Below are 14,423 nucleotides of genomic sequence, written 5' to 3'. Positions count from 1 at the left end.
TGTCTCTGCCTCTCTCTCTGTATGACTATCGTAAATAAATAAAAAAAAAATTTATCTTGATGAAGTCCTAATAGTTCATTTTTGCATTTGTCCTATATTTTGCTGCTTCCTTTTTTTTCACTCAGGAGTTGTTTTTTTTATTTTATGTATATTGCTCTGTATCGATCTTATTCATGTCCTTTTTTTATTATTTTTTTATTCATGTCCTTTTAATAGCTGTTCTATCATATGATACAGTTGACAGACATTTGTTTCCTTTTTGTTGTTATTGTTTCTATGACCAGTGTTTCCATCAATATTCTTGTACATTCATGAGGAAAGTTTTAATAGCTCCAATCTACCTCTTTTTTTCTTCAAAATCATTTGCCAACCTGGGATTAGCAGAAGAGAGAGCTGATAATTGGATTCAAGAAAGGATTAAGGTTTTTCCAGCTCATCAGCGCAAAGAAAGTGATGCTGTTGTCAAGAAAAAGGTTCAAGTGATAGGCCAGGAAATCTGTATAGTGAAGGATTTCTTTCTTTTTTTTTTAAGATTTTATTTATTTATTCATGAAGACACAGAGAGAGAGGCAGAGACATAGGCAGAGGGAGAAGCAGGCTCCCTGCAGGGACCCAGATGCAGGACTCAATCCAAGCATTCAGGGATCATGCCCTGAGCCCAAGGCAGATGCCCAACCATTGAGCCACCAAGGTGTCCCCATATGATGAAGGATTAAAAGACAGGAAGAAGCTGTTAGGAAAGAAGAGGGGACAAGTGAGTAAAAGAAAAATGTAATGAGAAAAATTCAGTGACTTTTAAAGGATAAAAAGTTGTGATCAGGGGCATCTGGGTGGCTCAGTGGTTGAGCATCTGCCCTTGGCTCAGGGCATGATCCCAGGGTCCTGGAATCGAGTCCCATATCAGGCTCTCTGCAGGGAGCCTATTTCTCCCTTTGCCTACATCTCTGCCTCTCTGTGTCTCTCATGAATGAATAAATAAAATCTTAAAAAAAAAAAAAAAGCTGTGATCAGAGAAGTCTGGCTGGTTCAGTCAATTAAGCATCCAACTCTTGGTTTCGGCTCAGGTCATGATCTCAGGGACATTACATGGAGCCCTGGTTGGGCTCTTCACTCAGTGAGGAGTCCGCTTAAGATTTTCTCTCCCTCTCCCTTCTCCCTGTCTCTGTCTCTGTCTCTCTAACATTTCTCCACACTGCCTCTACCCCTCAAGATTCCCTTGCTTCCCTTTAGAGATTCCACATTGAAATTCAATCATTCATTAAAGAAATATACTTGCTGAGTATTTACCATGATCCAGGCTCAGATCTAGATGCTGACAATACAGCAGAGAATTAAAGTTCCTACCCTCATGGAGTTTATAGTCCAATGAAAGGAGAGAAACAATAAGCAAATAAATATACACAATCTAATGTCAGGCATTGGTAAATGCTAAGCAGGACAAGAATAAAAAGTAATAGAGCAAGGTGCTATTTTAGATGGGATGATCAAGCAGGACCTCACTACATTTGATCAGAAATGTTAATGATGGTGTCTAGGTGGCCCAGTCGGTTCAGCAGCTGCCTTCGGCTCTGGTCATGATCCCAGGGTCCTGGGATGGGCCCCGAATCAGGCTTTCTGTTCAGTGGGAAGCTTGCTTCTCCCTCTCCCTCTGCCTGCCACTCCACCTGCTTGTGCTCTCTCTCTCTCTCTCTCTCTCAAATAAATAAATTATCTTAAAAATATATATATCTTTTAAAAAAAGAAATGTTGGGCAGCCTGGGTGGCTCAGCAGTTTAGCACTGCCTTCAGCCCAGGGCATGATCCTGGAGACCCAGGATCGAGTCCCACATCGGGCTCCCTGCTTTTCCTTCTCCCTCTGCCTGTGTCTCTGTCTCTCTCTCTCTGTGTGTGTGTGTGTGTGTCTCTCATGAATAAATAAATAAATAAAAAGAAATAAAAAAAAGAAAGAAATGTTAATGAAATGAGAGAGTGATCCATGTAAATATCTCAGAAAAGAGCATGCCAGGCAGAGGAAGCAACAAGTGCAAAGGCCTCAATATGGGACAATGCTTGGTGCTCCCAAGGAAGTACAAAGAGGTTATTACAGAGCCAAATGAATAAGATAGAATAGGAGATGAGGTCAGTAGGGGATGAAGTTGATAAGGTAGCCCTCGAGGCCAGATTCTGGGAGGACTTTGTAGGTCAGTATAGGTGTAAAAAATCACTGGAAAAGGACGCCTGGGTGGCTCAGCAGGTTCAGCAGGTTAGGTATGAAGGGTAGACATACTTTTCACTCTACCCTTTTGTCTTATTTGAAGTTTGTACTTTATTTCACTCTACCCTTTTGTCTTATTTGAAGTTTGTACTTTATCCATATACTTACCTTTGAAATTGAAATAGGGGCACCTAGCTGCGTCAGTGGCTGGAGAATGTGACTCTTAATTTTGGGGTTTGAGTTCAAGCCCCATGTTGGGTGTAGAGATTAGTAGAAATAAAATCTTTAAAAATAAAATAAAATAAAATAGGGGCACCTGGATAGCTCAGTCAGTTAAATGACCAACTCTTGATTTTGGCTCAGGTCATAATCTCAGGATCCTGGATTTGAGCCTTGCCTCCCACTCCTCACTCAGTGGGGAGTCAGGTTGAGATTCTCTTTCTCCCTCTCTCTCAGCTCCTCCCTCTCCTGCTCTCGATCTCTCCCTCTCTCTCTCAAATGATAAATACATAGATCTTTAATAAATAAACAAATAAATAAATAAAATAAGAGCACTTGATGGTTCAGTTGGTTGAGGGTCCAACTCTTGGTTTTGGCTCAGGTCATGATCTAATGGGTCATGAGACTGAGCCCCTTGTCAGGCTCTGCCCTCAGGAGGGGCTGTGCTTGAGGATTCTCTCCCTCTGCCCCTCTCCCACTTGCTCATGCTCTCTCTCTCAAATAAATAAATAAATCTAAATAAAATAAAAACATTCTTGTCACTCAAAATCCTGTTCTCCCCCAAATTTTGCTCATTGATTTTATGGAAAACACAAAGAACTAGAGCTTGGTCCCTGCTCTCAAGGATAGTACATTTGGGGTTGGGAGGAGTAGGTATAATACGTATTCACTTTTTTTTTCACAATTTTTTTTTAAAAAACAGTGCAAAAGAATGAAGTTAGACTCCTACCTCACACCATATGGAAAATTAATTCAAAATGAATCAGAGACCTAAATGTAAAAAGCTAAACTATAAAACTCTTAGGAAAAAAACATAGGAGTAAATTTTCATGACCTTGTGTTAGGTAAAAACTTCTTAGTACAACATCAAATCACAGATAACAAAAGAAAAAATAAACTGGACTAGATAAAAATTTAAGTTTTGGGGCAGCTAGATGGCTCAGTTGGTTAAGCATCTGCCTTCGGCTCAGGTCATGATCCCAGGGTCCTGGGATTAAGCCCCACATTGGGCTCCCTGCTCAAAGGGCAGCCTGCTTCTCCCTCTCCTGTTCCCCTGCTTGTGCTCTCCCTCTCTTTCCATCAAATAAATAAATAAAATATTTTTAAAATTTTTAAACTTTTATGTTGCAAAAAATACCATCAGAAAAGTAAAAAGATACAGAATGGGAGAAAATATTTGCAAATCAGATATCAGACAAGAGACTTGTGCCCAGAATATATAAAGAATTCTATAGCTCAATTTTAAAAAACCACCCAATTAAAAATGGACAAGGGACTTGAATAGAAATTTCTCCAAAGATCTACAAATGGCCAATAAGCTAATGAAAAGATGATCAACATCAATAGTCATTAGGGAACTAGAAACACTACACACACACACACACACACACACACACACGCAATGAGATATCACTTCACACATTCACTAGACAACTATAAACAAGCAGACATACAATACAAAGTGCTAGCAACGATGTGGAAAAACTTGATCCCTCATACATTAGTGATGGAAATGTAAAGTGGTACAGCTGCTCTGGAAAAGAGTCTGGCTGTCGCTCAGAATGAAAACAGAATTACCATATGATCCATTAATTCCATTCCTAGGTCAAAATTAAAACATATGGCCACACAAAAACTTGTATATGAATGTTCATCATTGCATTATTCATAATAGCATATAAAAGGTGAAAACAGGGCAGCCCCGGTGGCGCAGCGGTTTAGCGCCGCCTGCAGCCCAGGGCATGATCCTGGAGACCCTGGGTCGAGTCCCACATCGGGCTCTCTGCATGAGCCTGCTTCTCCCTCTGCCTGTGTCTCTGCCTCTCTCTCTTTCTCTCTCTCTCTCTCTCTCTTTGTGTGTGTGTGTTTCTATGAATAAACAAAATCTTTAAAAAAAAAAAGGTGAAAACAACCTAAAAGTTCATTAACTGGTGAATGAATAAATAAAACGTGATATATTTAGAAAATGGATTGATATTCAGCAATAAACAGGAATGAACTACGAATAAGTGCTACAATATGGATGACCCTAGAAAACATGTTTAAGTGAAAGAAATCAATCACAAGAGGCTACATATTGCATGATTATAGTGAAGTGTTCAGCCATTCACTCCCATGGCCAATTCCTGGACTGTATTACTGGAATTATTTTAATTCTGAAATTTTTAATTTATGCCATTCTGTGTTGTTACAATCTTATTCTCTCAGCTTTCAATTTCATTTATTACTTCTAATACACCTGTCATTCTATCCCACTTAGACTTCCATGCTTTTTATCTCTTCTCTTTATAGTCTGCCAATGCTCTCCTCTGTATTTCTCCTATCTAGCTCAGACCCCATGGTCTATCACTTCAATTGTTCTCTTACCAATATTAATCTCCCTTGTTCAAATGTCTTTCTATCCTGTCCATCTAGAAAGACTCCAACCCTGTAATTGTTCATGTATTCCATGCCTGCATCCAGATTATTGAGTACTTTGGGGGAAAATCATGCAAGGGGCCTATTAGTACCACAAAATATGGTTACCCACCTCTACTATGCTCAACTTAGCTTACTTTCTGTAGGACTGCTATGTATAACTGTATTAATTTCCTAGGGCTACCACCACCACTACAACAATAACAACAACAACACACAAACCAGGTGGTTTAAAACAGTGGAAATGTATTGTTTCACAGTTCTGGAGGCTATAAGTCCAAAATCAAGGTGTTGGCAGGACCATACGCTATCTGAAGCCTCCAAGGGAGGATCTTTTCTTACTTTTTCCTAGCTCTGGCAGTTGTCAGCAATCCTTAGTGTTTCTTGGTTTACAACGGCATAACTCCAATCTCTTCTTCTGTCACTACATGATCTTCTCCTTGTCTGCCTGTCTCTCTATCTCATCTTTTGTAAGGACTCCAATCATATTGCATTAGGGCCCAGCCTAATGACCTCATCTTAACTTGATTATATCTATGAAGACACTTTTGCTAAATACGGTCATATTCACAAGTATGAGGGTTAGGGCTTAAATGTCTTTTTGAGGGACACAATTAAACCCATAACAGAAACTTTTTCTACATTCCTCAAACTTTGACTCTGACCCCTTCCTACTGTCTCTGAACAGATGGCCTCATCTCCTACCTCACAGAGAAAATAGAACTTAGAAGCCATCAGAATGAGACTTGACTTCCCACCATTCAACCAACAAACCTACTTTTATTGTATGTGTGTGTCTTTTTTTAATTTTTTTATTAAATATTTTGCTTTATTTATTCATTAGAGATACAGAGAGAGAGGCAGAGGCAGAGGGAGAAGCAAGTTCCCTGTGGGGAGCCTGATGCGAGACTCGATCCCAGGACCCTGGGATCATGACCTGAGCTAAAGACAAACGCGCAACCACTGAGCCATCCAGGTGCTCCGTGTATGTCCTTTCTTCTCTTCATTTCATGAAAGAATTGCTGCTTTTCCTATTTAAAGCTAATCTCTTAAGGGTTCTTCAAACCTGACGTGTCCAAATCTGACCTTATCATCTTCCTCTCAAAATCTGTTCCTTCTGTGTTCTCCTTCATTGTTCTTGAATGGCACATGGTCCACCCAGTTGCCTGAGCAAAAAAGTTCAGAAGCTTTACCCTTGACTTTGTTTCTCCCTTACTCTGTCCATCCCAACATTTCCCAAGTTCTGCCTAACACACCAGAACCACAACTTCCTTGGGTTTGTACACTACATGTCTATTAATGAAGTCCATACTTCATCTTTGCATTTAAGCACCCACATTATATTCAATTGATTCAATTCAGTTCACAGCTACCTGTAATACTCTCTCTTTCTCATCTGAAGTTGTGAAATCATATTTTTAAAAATATTTTATTTATTTATTCATGAGAGACACAGAGAGAGAGAGAGGCAGAGACACAGGCAGAGGGAGAAGCAGGGTCCGTGCAGGGAGCCCGACATGGGACTTGATCCCAGGACTCCAGGATCGTGCCCTGGGCTGAAGGCAGGTGCTGAACCGCTGAGCCACCCAGGGACTCCTGAAAGCATATTTATATGGTGGGTTTAATGCATTCTAATGGATAATTGGACTCCCCTCCATTTTATTTCATCTCTTTTGATTCAGCCTATTATATTATCATCCTAGCATCCTTTGGGATCTTTATTTTTTTTTATTTTTTATTTTTTTTTTCCTTTGGGATCTTTATTTTCTCCTTCATTCATGCATGGAACTTGAGGATGTGGTCGGTCATTGCAAGATAAGAGAAGTCAGGTAAAGTGCTAAGCACAGTACCTGACACATAATAAGCGCTTGATAAACATTTACAGTTGTGATTGTTATTATTATCTCAACACTCAGCATAGCATCTGGGCCATACCAAAGCCTCAATAAATATTTATTGATTAATGAATGAATGAATGGATCAAAGGTTGATGGAATGAATAAATATCCCCTCTCCAAAATCCCAGGTCCATTAAGTTTGATACTCTTATCCCTCTTCTATAGACAAAGAAACCAAGGCTTAGAGAGTTTCAGTTGGAAAGTGGTAAAACCAGAACTGGAATCCAGATCTGCCTGACTCCCAAGCATGTATGACTAATCCTTCCTTACTCTGCTTCCTTACATGTGACACAGATCAAAAGAACTAGTTGTGAAGTCAGAGTGAAGTCTGAGAGGTTTCCCCAAGTTGTGTGTCCAGACTTTAGAAAAGCAGATTCTCCTACATATGGTCCTGGGATATAGGGATGTGGAAGGGGCTAAAAGATGATGTCACAGCACTAGGAATCTCACCTCTTTCCACCCCTATGGGCCTCTCATCTTCCCTGGCCTAACCTGTATGCTTAGCTATTTCTCCCCAGAAACTAACATATTGTGTGTCCCTAGGGAGAAACTTAGGAACAGGAACGGAAGCCCTAGGAAGGTAATTTAACTACTTGCCAGGACCAGAGTCAGTGGAATTGGAGGTCCAGAGGAGTAGCAAGAATGGTACAAAGAATACTAAGACTTGGGCAGCCTGGGTGGCTCAGTGGTTTAGCATCTGCCTTCAGCCCAGGGTGTAATCCCAGAGACTCGGGATCAAGTCCCATGTCCGGCTCCCTACATGGAGCCTGCTTCTCCCCCTGCCCTGTCTCTGCCTCTCTCTATGTCTCTCATGAATAAATTTTTAAAAATCTTAAAAAAAAAAAGTATACTATGACTTGCAGGCGGCCTGCATTACCACTTTGGGTGTCAGCTTCCTCATCTATAAAATTAGGAGTAGAAGTCCTTACCCTACCTGCCTCACAGGGCTGTTGGAGACACAATAATGATAACCACTAATATTTATTGAGTGCCACCACTATGCTGGCCATTGTGTTGACTGTCTTTCATACCCTCACAGTTAGCCCTATGAAATAGGCATATAGTCTACACCTCCCCCCTCCTTCCCCCCCCCCCAGCCCCGCCCCTACAAATGAGGAAACCAAGGTTCATGGAATTAAGTTACTTGCCCAAGTAACTCTAAATGACAGATCTGAAATTCGAAACTGGGCTGCCTTTTGAGTACTTCATAGTGGTGAGGGTGTTTGTGAACCTCAGCTGGGAGCCTGTTTGTGAATCTCAAAGAATGATACAAGTTTCCTGCCCTGTTGCATTCAAGTATCCTGTACAAGTCTACAGCTTATTCTGATTGAGCCTGGAGATGGATGCCTGGTAGAGATCGTTGTCCAAGGAGGCAGCTGATCTGAATGGTTAGGATAGAAGAGCTGTTTCCCACAGGGACCTGACTGGATCCCTATAGTCTGGGGAGGATAGGGGGAGGGCACACAGTCTGAGTGGCTCTTTTGTGAAAGCAAGTTCTAGGGCAGGTTGAGGTAGGAGACAAAGCTCCTAGGTACCAAGCCAGACCACAACAGTCAATTTGGTGCTCAGGCCTTCAGCAGGAAGAGCACAGGGGCTGAGATGACAGGAAGCCCTCTGACAGGGCTCAGGCAGGGTGCCACTCCAGTCTGTCAGACTTTCCAAGAAAGTAAGGACACATAGCCCAGAAAATCAGTGGGTGTAGAAGCCAGCCCCACCTGTAACCCCTTCATCCTCTGCCTCTCTACCTTTGAGTTTCCAGCCACCCTGCTTCTACACTGCTCTCCCTGTGTCCACAGGCCACTGGTTGGCTTCCCCAGCACCGCCTCCAGGCTCACTCTCCTCACTCACACCAGAACTCTGTCTGCTGTGGCAGCTCCTTTGTTTACTGCCAGCGCTCGCAGGGCTGCCACCAGCCAAACACAACGAAGCCTGGCCAGGGAGGGCTAGGCTCCAGGTGCAGACTGGCCCCTAGGGACAGGTAATGGCCTCCAAGCCAGGGAGGCAGCTCAAAGGTAGGCTGCCCCCTGCACTGGGTTCTTGTTTCAGATTCTGACAACCCAGGTTTCAGGCCGAGAGGGAAGGGACACAAGATCTGCCCATAGCTGGGCAGGAATCCCTACTGTTGAAACAGCTTTGGCTAGGAGCCCTGGGAATCAGAGACCCAGCTGGAGAGAGGTGGGGAAAATGTTGAGGCCCCCTGGGTGGGAAGCAGAGGCCTTCTCCTGCCTTCTCCTGCCTTCTCCTGGTCCTCCCTCTCTTCATCCTGAGTCCTTAGAACAAAAACTTAGGTGCCCACATTTCTCTACCAGAGGGCTTCGTTCCCCTCCCAAGCATTCATGCCTCATGCCCCCGCTAAGGAGTCTAGTGGATAAAGGGAAGTGGGCATTTACTCTGGGCCAAACCCCAAGCAGGAAACATTGTCAGGATATGTCTGGCATTTGTCTGTCTAAGGTTAGTGGGGAAGTTACTTACCTAATATATAGTTACGTATTTGTATAATATATAATGTAAAAAGGAGGGACTTATACTCTGTTTCTGGAGCTGGAGTGATGGGTAGGAGGTGATGGATGAGCTGGGAGAGGAGTGGTAAAGGTGCCAAGCTGGAGGGTAACAGGGCCACAGACAAGATCACACAAGGAACACTGATCAGTGGCAAAAGGAAGATGCCCCAACAGGAGAGGAGCAGATCCCTGCCAGCCCAGGTTTCCCACTAAAAGGTAGAGAACCCTCTAAATGGTGGCCATTTGACTCTGTGAGTAGGCAGGGAGGTGAGGCACAGATAGGTGGATGAAGTGGGAATGATTTTAGAGGAAATGAAATCCCCAATTTCCCTCCCATGTAGGGATCCATTTTGGAGGCAACAGTTTGACTCAGGAATGTCAAGAAGAAAACCTAAGTCTGTTGCCAGGCCCCAGAAGAGCAGATGTAGCTCCAGACCAACAGGCCTTTGGAAGGAAGGGAATGGGGTTAGAGGTAGCGTTGGCCCTGCTCAGCCTGTACTCTCTGTCCCGTTTTCCTGCAGGCAACCCACCTCCCTTCCCTGGGTCTGTCATTCTTTGAGGGGTCACTGGGTCTCCTGGAGTAAACAAGAAATTTGCCACAGTTTTAGTAACAGTTTTGCTTTTTATCTCATCAATATACATTTTAATCTAACAGTCTAACAGCCTCATACTCCTTACCCCAGCCCAAGCCCTCACCCCCTCTTGCCCACCCCCGCCCAATCAGCATCACATCTGCCCAGGGGCAAGAAATTGCCAGGCACAACGGTGATTCAAGGAGAGGGTGGCACCTGTGGCTCTTCCAAGAGGAGCCCTCCCCGGAGAGTCCAGAAACCAAGAAAGCTCCAGGTAAGGAGAGATTGAGGGCTGAGTCCCTTTGGAAAGCAAGGTCTCCTGGGTCTTAGTCCCATTCAAGTCTGTCTTCCTGGATCAGGGCAGCAGAAGAGCAGAAATCCTCAGACAAGGGGACTTGTGGATAGAAAGGAACCTCAAACCCAGTCCCACTCAGAAATTAAGAGCAAGGCTGTTGGAACCCCTCCTTCCACACAGGCTGTGTAGGTGCTTTTGGCTGCTGCTTCCCAATCTCTTTGCTCCTGGGAGTGTAGGGTAGGGCTCTTGTGACCAGCATCCTGGGATGTGCCCCCCAGGAAGATGGAGGGCCAGTGCTGCTACCTGCAGCCACAAGACTCCACAACCATGTCCTCATATTGCTTATAGACCACGTTGTTGGCGGAGTCAATGAAGAGGATGCTGATGGGACTCAGTCGTGTGGGCACACAGCAGGTTGGTGGTGTGGACTCAGGGTCCATGGAGTTCATCAGGGTCTGGATGACTGCGTGGTTCGTGGGCTCCAGGTGGGAGCGCAAGGGGAACTCACATAGCCCCTCACAGTGGAAGGCCTCGTACTCAAGGGGTGCAATGATCCAGTCATCCCAACCCATGTCTTTGAAGTTGACATGCAGTGCCTTCCGACTGCAGCGGGCCTTGGGGTTCTTGCTGGGCCGTTTGCCCTGGCGCGTGGCCAGTGGGGCCCGCCTTTTTCGCCGCTGGCTGAACAGGTACTCATACACAGTCTTATCATCTTGACCTGATCGGGCCTTAATCTCATTGAAGAACAGGTCCCGTTTCTTGGTGCGGCCAAATACCAGGAACAGGGCCTTCTCGTGGACCTGCCTGGCAGCCCGGTCAAAACCCAGGCCACGGAGGTCCACGGCCCGGCCCCGTTCCCAGGCCTCCAGCTCCAGGCACAGCTGGGCCGAGTTCTTAAAGTTTCGGAAGAGCTTCCAGATGTCGAACACCTCCCAGCCAGATCCGTCCAGGCCTGGCACGGAGCGCACATCCAGCAGGGCTGCCGGCTGCCGGCCGCTGGGGCAGCTGGACAGCTTCAGCTGGGCAGCCCGCCCGATGCTGGGGGCCACTGGCTTGGCCGTGTCCGAGGGCTTCTTCCGCAAGATCCGCAGCTCGGCCCCTAGCAGCCCATCCTTCTCCAGGGCACTAATGTCAAACACGTACCTCTGCTTTCTGACCACAGGACCTCGGTCATCTAGAGAAAACACCCAGAAGTCATTCCCTGCAACCTCACCAAGACAGCCAGTCCCCTCAGGGGAGGGCCACAGCTTTCTCCCCTCTGGAGACAGCTTTCTTTAACCTCTCCCCTACTCTGACAGAGGCCAAGACCCAAACCACTGAGAGCCTTTTTCAACATAGGGGAGCTTCCTAAACAGCAGACCAAGTAGAGTTGTTTATCCGTAGATGTGGTGTGGTGATTTGAACAATTCCGGGTGTTTTGTCAATGACAATGCATGTCAGAGATGCATCAGCCTTAAAACTGCCTCTAGCTATCCCTCCCCATCTGTTATCTTATATGATATCTCCTCGGAGAGATAGGTGGGGTGGGTATTATAATTAGCTCTATTTTTCCGGAGGAGGAACCTGAGGTTCAGAGAAGTTTGGTGACTCGCCCAAGATCACCCAGCTAGGAAAAAAAGCAGAGTTGAAACTCTAGTCTAGATTTTTTTATACCCAGTCCTGAGCTGCTCCCACTATACCTCAAGGAAGATCTTGGTGTTCTCGTTTTACAAGTGAGGCATGGAGAGGGGAAGTGACTTGTGTAAGTTAACACAGATAGTTCAAGGTAAAGCTATAATTCAATTTCCCTGGCTTCCTCGTCTAACGAGTTTGTTGTGTACAGGGATTACCCTGCTGGGTGTATAAGTGTGTGTGTGAATGACAGTTCGTGCGTGTGTGTGCATGTGTGTATGTATGATTGGGCTTACATGTGAATATAAAAGGTAAAGTATAGTGAGTGACGTGTGTATGATTGCACTTGTGTGAATATTTGAAGGATATGTATGTATATGTGTGTATATGTAAGATGATTCTGTGTATACATGTAAGAAGGTCTGTGTTCACATGTGTACATGTGTGTGTGATTCAGCATGTATGCATAAATATAAGGCTGTATGTGTGTGAGAAACTCTGTAGTGTGTCCGAATCAGCATGCCCTCCTTCCTAAATACCAATTTGCTATTGGGAAGCATTCATACATTGCTCTAGAAGGTGACTAATTAGGCCTTTAAACTCCCCATCTCCCCCTCTGCAAGCTCCCTTAGAGCTGGGGGGCACAAGGACTTATTTTATGAGCCCCCAAGGGGTCACAGCTTTCCCTGGCTGGGCAGGCAGCCAGGCCACCTCCCCCAACCCAGCCAGACCTGCTGCCTTCTGCTTCCTCCCACCCTGTCATTCCCCCACAGGCTAGCTCTAATGAGGAGCCTCTCCCCATCTCTGACCCCTCCCCCACCCTGCCAGCCAAAATCCCAAGATTCCCAGAACCAGAGCATAAGACCTACAAGCAATCCTAGCAATAAGTATCCATCTCCCTCTTCACACTTACAGAGAAACTGAGGCCCTGAGAGGGCAAGGGACTTACTGAGATCACACAGCAAAGCAGAGAGGGGAAAGCCAGAACAGTAACACTAGGTGAGCATAGGGAGAAGAGAGGGGAACAGATATCCTCCCAGGTTGATGAAAAAAATGATCTGCATTTAAGATAGAACATAAAGCATTCATATTTGAAGGACTCTCAGAAATTACCCAATCCAACACCCCTATAGTTGTGCAAATGGGGATACCAAGACCCCAAAGGGAAAGGGACTCTCTCAAGGTCACACTGTGAATTAGACCCTAAGTCTGCCACACCCCCACCCTGCAACCCACCCCACACTCCACCGTGATTCCAAGATGCCCCATTTAGTGTCTTCACCTATCCTGCCTCCTCTGCCCCCTGTAGCCTGAAGGCAAATTTGCAGAACCACAGCTCTCTAGAGATTAATTTCTCTGACATCTTAGAAAACCTCCAAACCTCCAGAGCCTGGAAAGTCTTGCCAACCCACCTAGGAACACAGCATGGCCTGGTAAGAGACTTAAAAGTGTGGTCCCCAAATCTGCCGCCAACTGGCAGGCCCCGTCTCCTGTCTGGGCTTCGGCTACCCCTTCTGCACCTTGCAGGAGTTCGCTCTGCAAGGGCCGGCAGCCTGGGAGCCTGGGAGCCGTGATGTGGGAGGTACGTCCCTGATACCACCCTGGGCCGATGCACACACTGTCTCCCGCTGGTGCAGCCGTGCAGCGGCATCAGGGCTCTGGAAGGCCCCTCCACACATGCAGGTGCCCCTCCCTCGGAGCCGCGCCCCTGCCGCCCCACCCCCTCACCTTGCCCTTTGTCAATAAAGCTGGTGATGGTGTTGGCCAGGCCAGCCTCCAACTTCACGCTGCTGTTGCCTCCCTTTCTGTCAGCATCGGACAGCGTCCTGTACAGCGAGAGCATGTACTCATGGGGCGTGATGGGGGGCGGGCGGAACGGCTCCTTGGGCTCTGGAGGGGGCCCAGTCTCCCTGGCCTTCTTCAGCAGGAAGGGGCCGGGGACAGATCCTGCCTTTGGAGGTGCCTTACCCCCAGGAAGCTGTCCCTTGGGGGTCACCGTCCGCGGTGCCGCCTGCCTGGTCTGGGTAGGGTGTCCTGGCTTGGGTTCAGGGCCACCCGGTCTGGGGGGCACCTTTTTAGGTTCATCCTTCTTGGGCTGTGTCAGGCCTCCCGTCTGCCCGGTGCCCCCCTTGGCCCTGGCATTGGCGGCCCCCCCACCATAGCTGTGACCCCCTGGTCTAAAGACGCTCCGGGCCAGAGGGGGCCTCTCCTTGGCTTCCGCTTTGGCCAATCCTGGCCTGGCCCCCTGGGGTCTCTGGCCCAAGTCAGGGGCACCCAACACAGTGCAGATGAATTCCAGGTCCAGCCAAGCCAGGTGCCAAAGCAAAAAAGTGAGGAGTTTGGGGAGTCTCATCCTCTGGCCAGCCGCTGAATGACACCAAAGAGAAGGGCGGCAGCAGCGAAGGTGCCTCTGGTTTGGCAGGAAAAACCATGAACGGAGTGGACCCCCAAAAGCAGCGGCAGCAGCAGGAGCGGCAGAAGGAAAGGCTTTCTCCTCAGTCTGAGACTCTTTAAGTCTGCCGGGTGTGTGTTTGTATCCAGTCCCATAGTGGAAATGCTCTCGTATCCAGACGTGCACCGTCTCCAGTCAGCAGCTGAAAATAACTCGTTCTTGAAAGGAGAAAGCCGACCGCCCCCTTTCTCCTGCACAACTGACTGAGGGCTTCAAGGAGGCTTGTATAAGGCTGAGGGATTTTTCCAAGAAGGAAGAATGGC

At 46.5% G+C, this 14,423-nt stretch overlaps 1 protein-coding gene across 1 annotated transcript; it reads right to left on the bottom strand.

Moving 5' to 3' along the window:
• Window positions 1-10,124: 10,124 nt before the first annotated feature.
• On the bottom strand, window positions 10,125-14,131 carry GDF5 (growth differentiation factor 5). The gene is made up of 2 exons (XM_055306421.1): window positions 13,437-14,131; window positions 10,125-11,271 (listed from the first exon to the last, which is right to left on the bottom strand). The coding sequence occupies exons 1-2, from the start codon at window positions 14,059-14,061 to the stop codon at window positions 10,397-10,399; spliced, it is 1,500 nt and encodes a 499-aa protein (XP_055162396.1). The 5' UTR covers window positions 14,062-14,131; the 3' UTR covers window positions 10,125-10,396.
• Between the last annotated feature and the right edge of the window lie 292 nt (window positions 14,132-14,423).

Source organism: Nyctereutes procyonoides, unplaced genomic scaffold, assembly GCF_905146905.1.
Source record: "Nyctereutes procyonoides isolate TBG_1078 unplaced genomic scaffold, NYPRO_anot_genome, whole genome shotgun sequence".
Lineage (NCBI taxonomy): Eukaryota > Metazoa > Chordata > Mammalia > Carnivora > Canidae > Nyctereutes > Nyctereutes procyonoides.
Note: the sequence above shows the minus strand (reverse complement) of the source record. Positions and strands in the feature narration are given on the sequence as shown.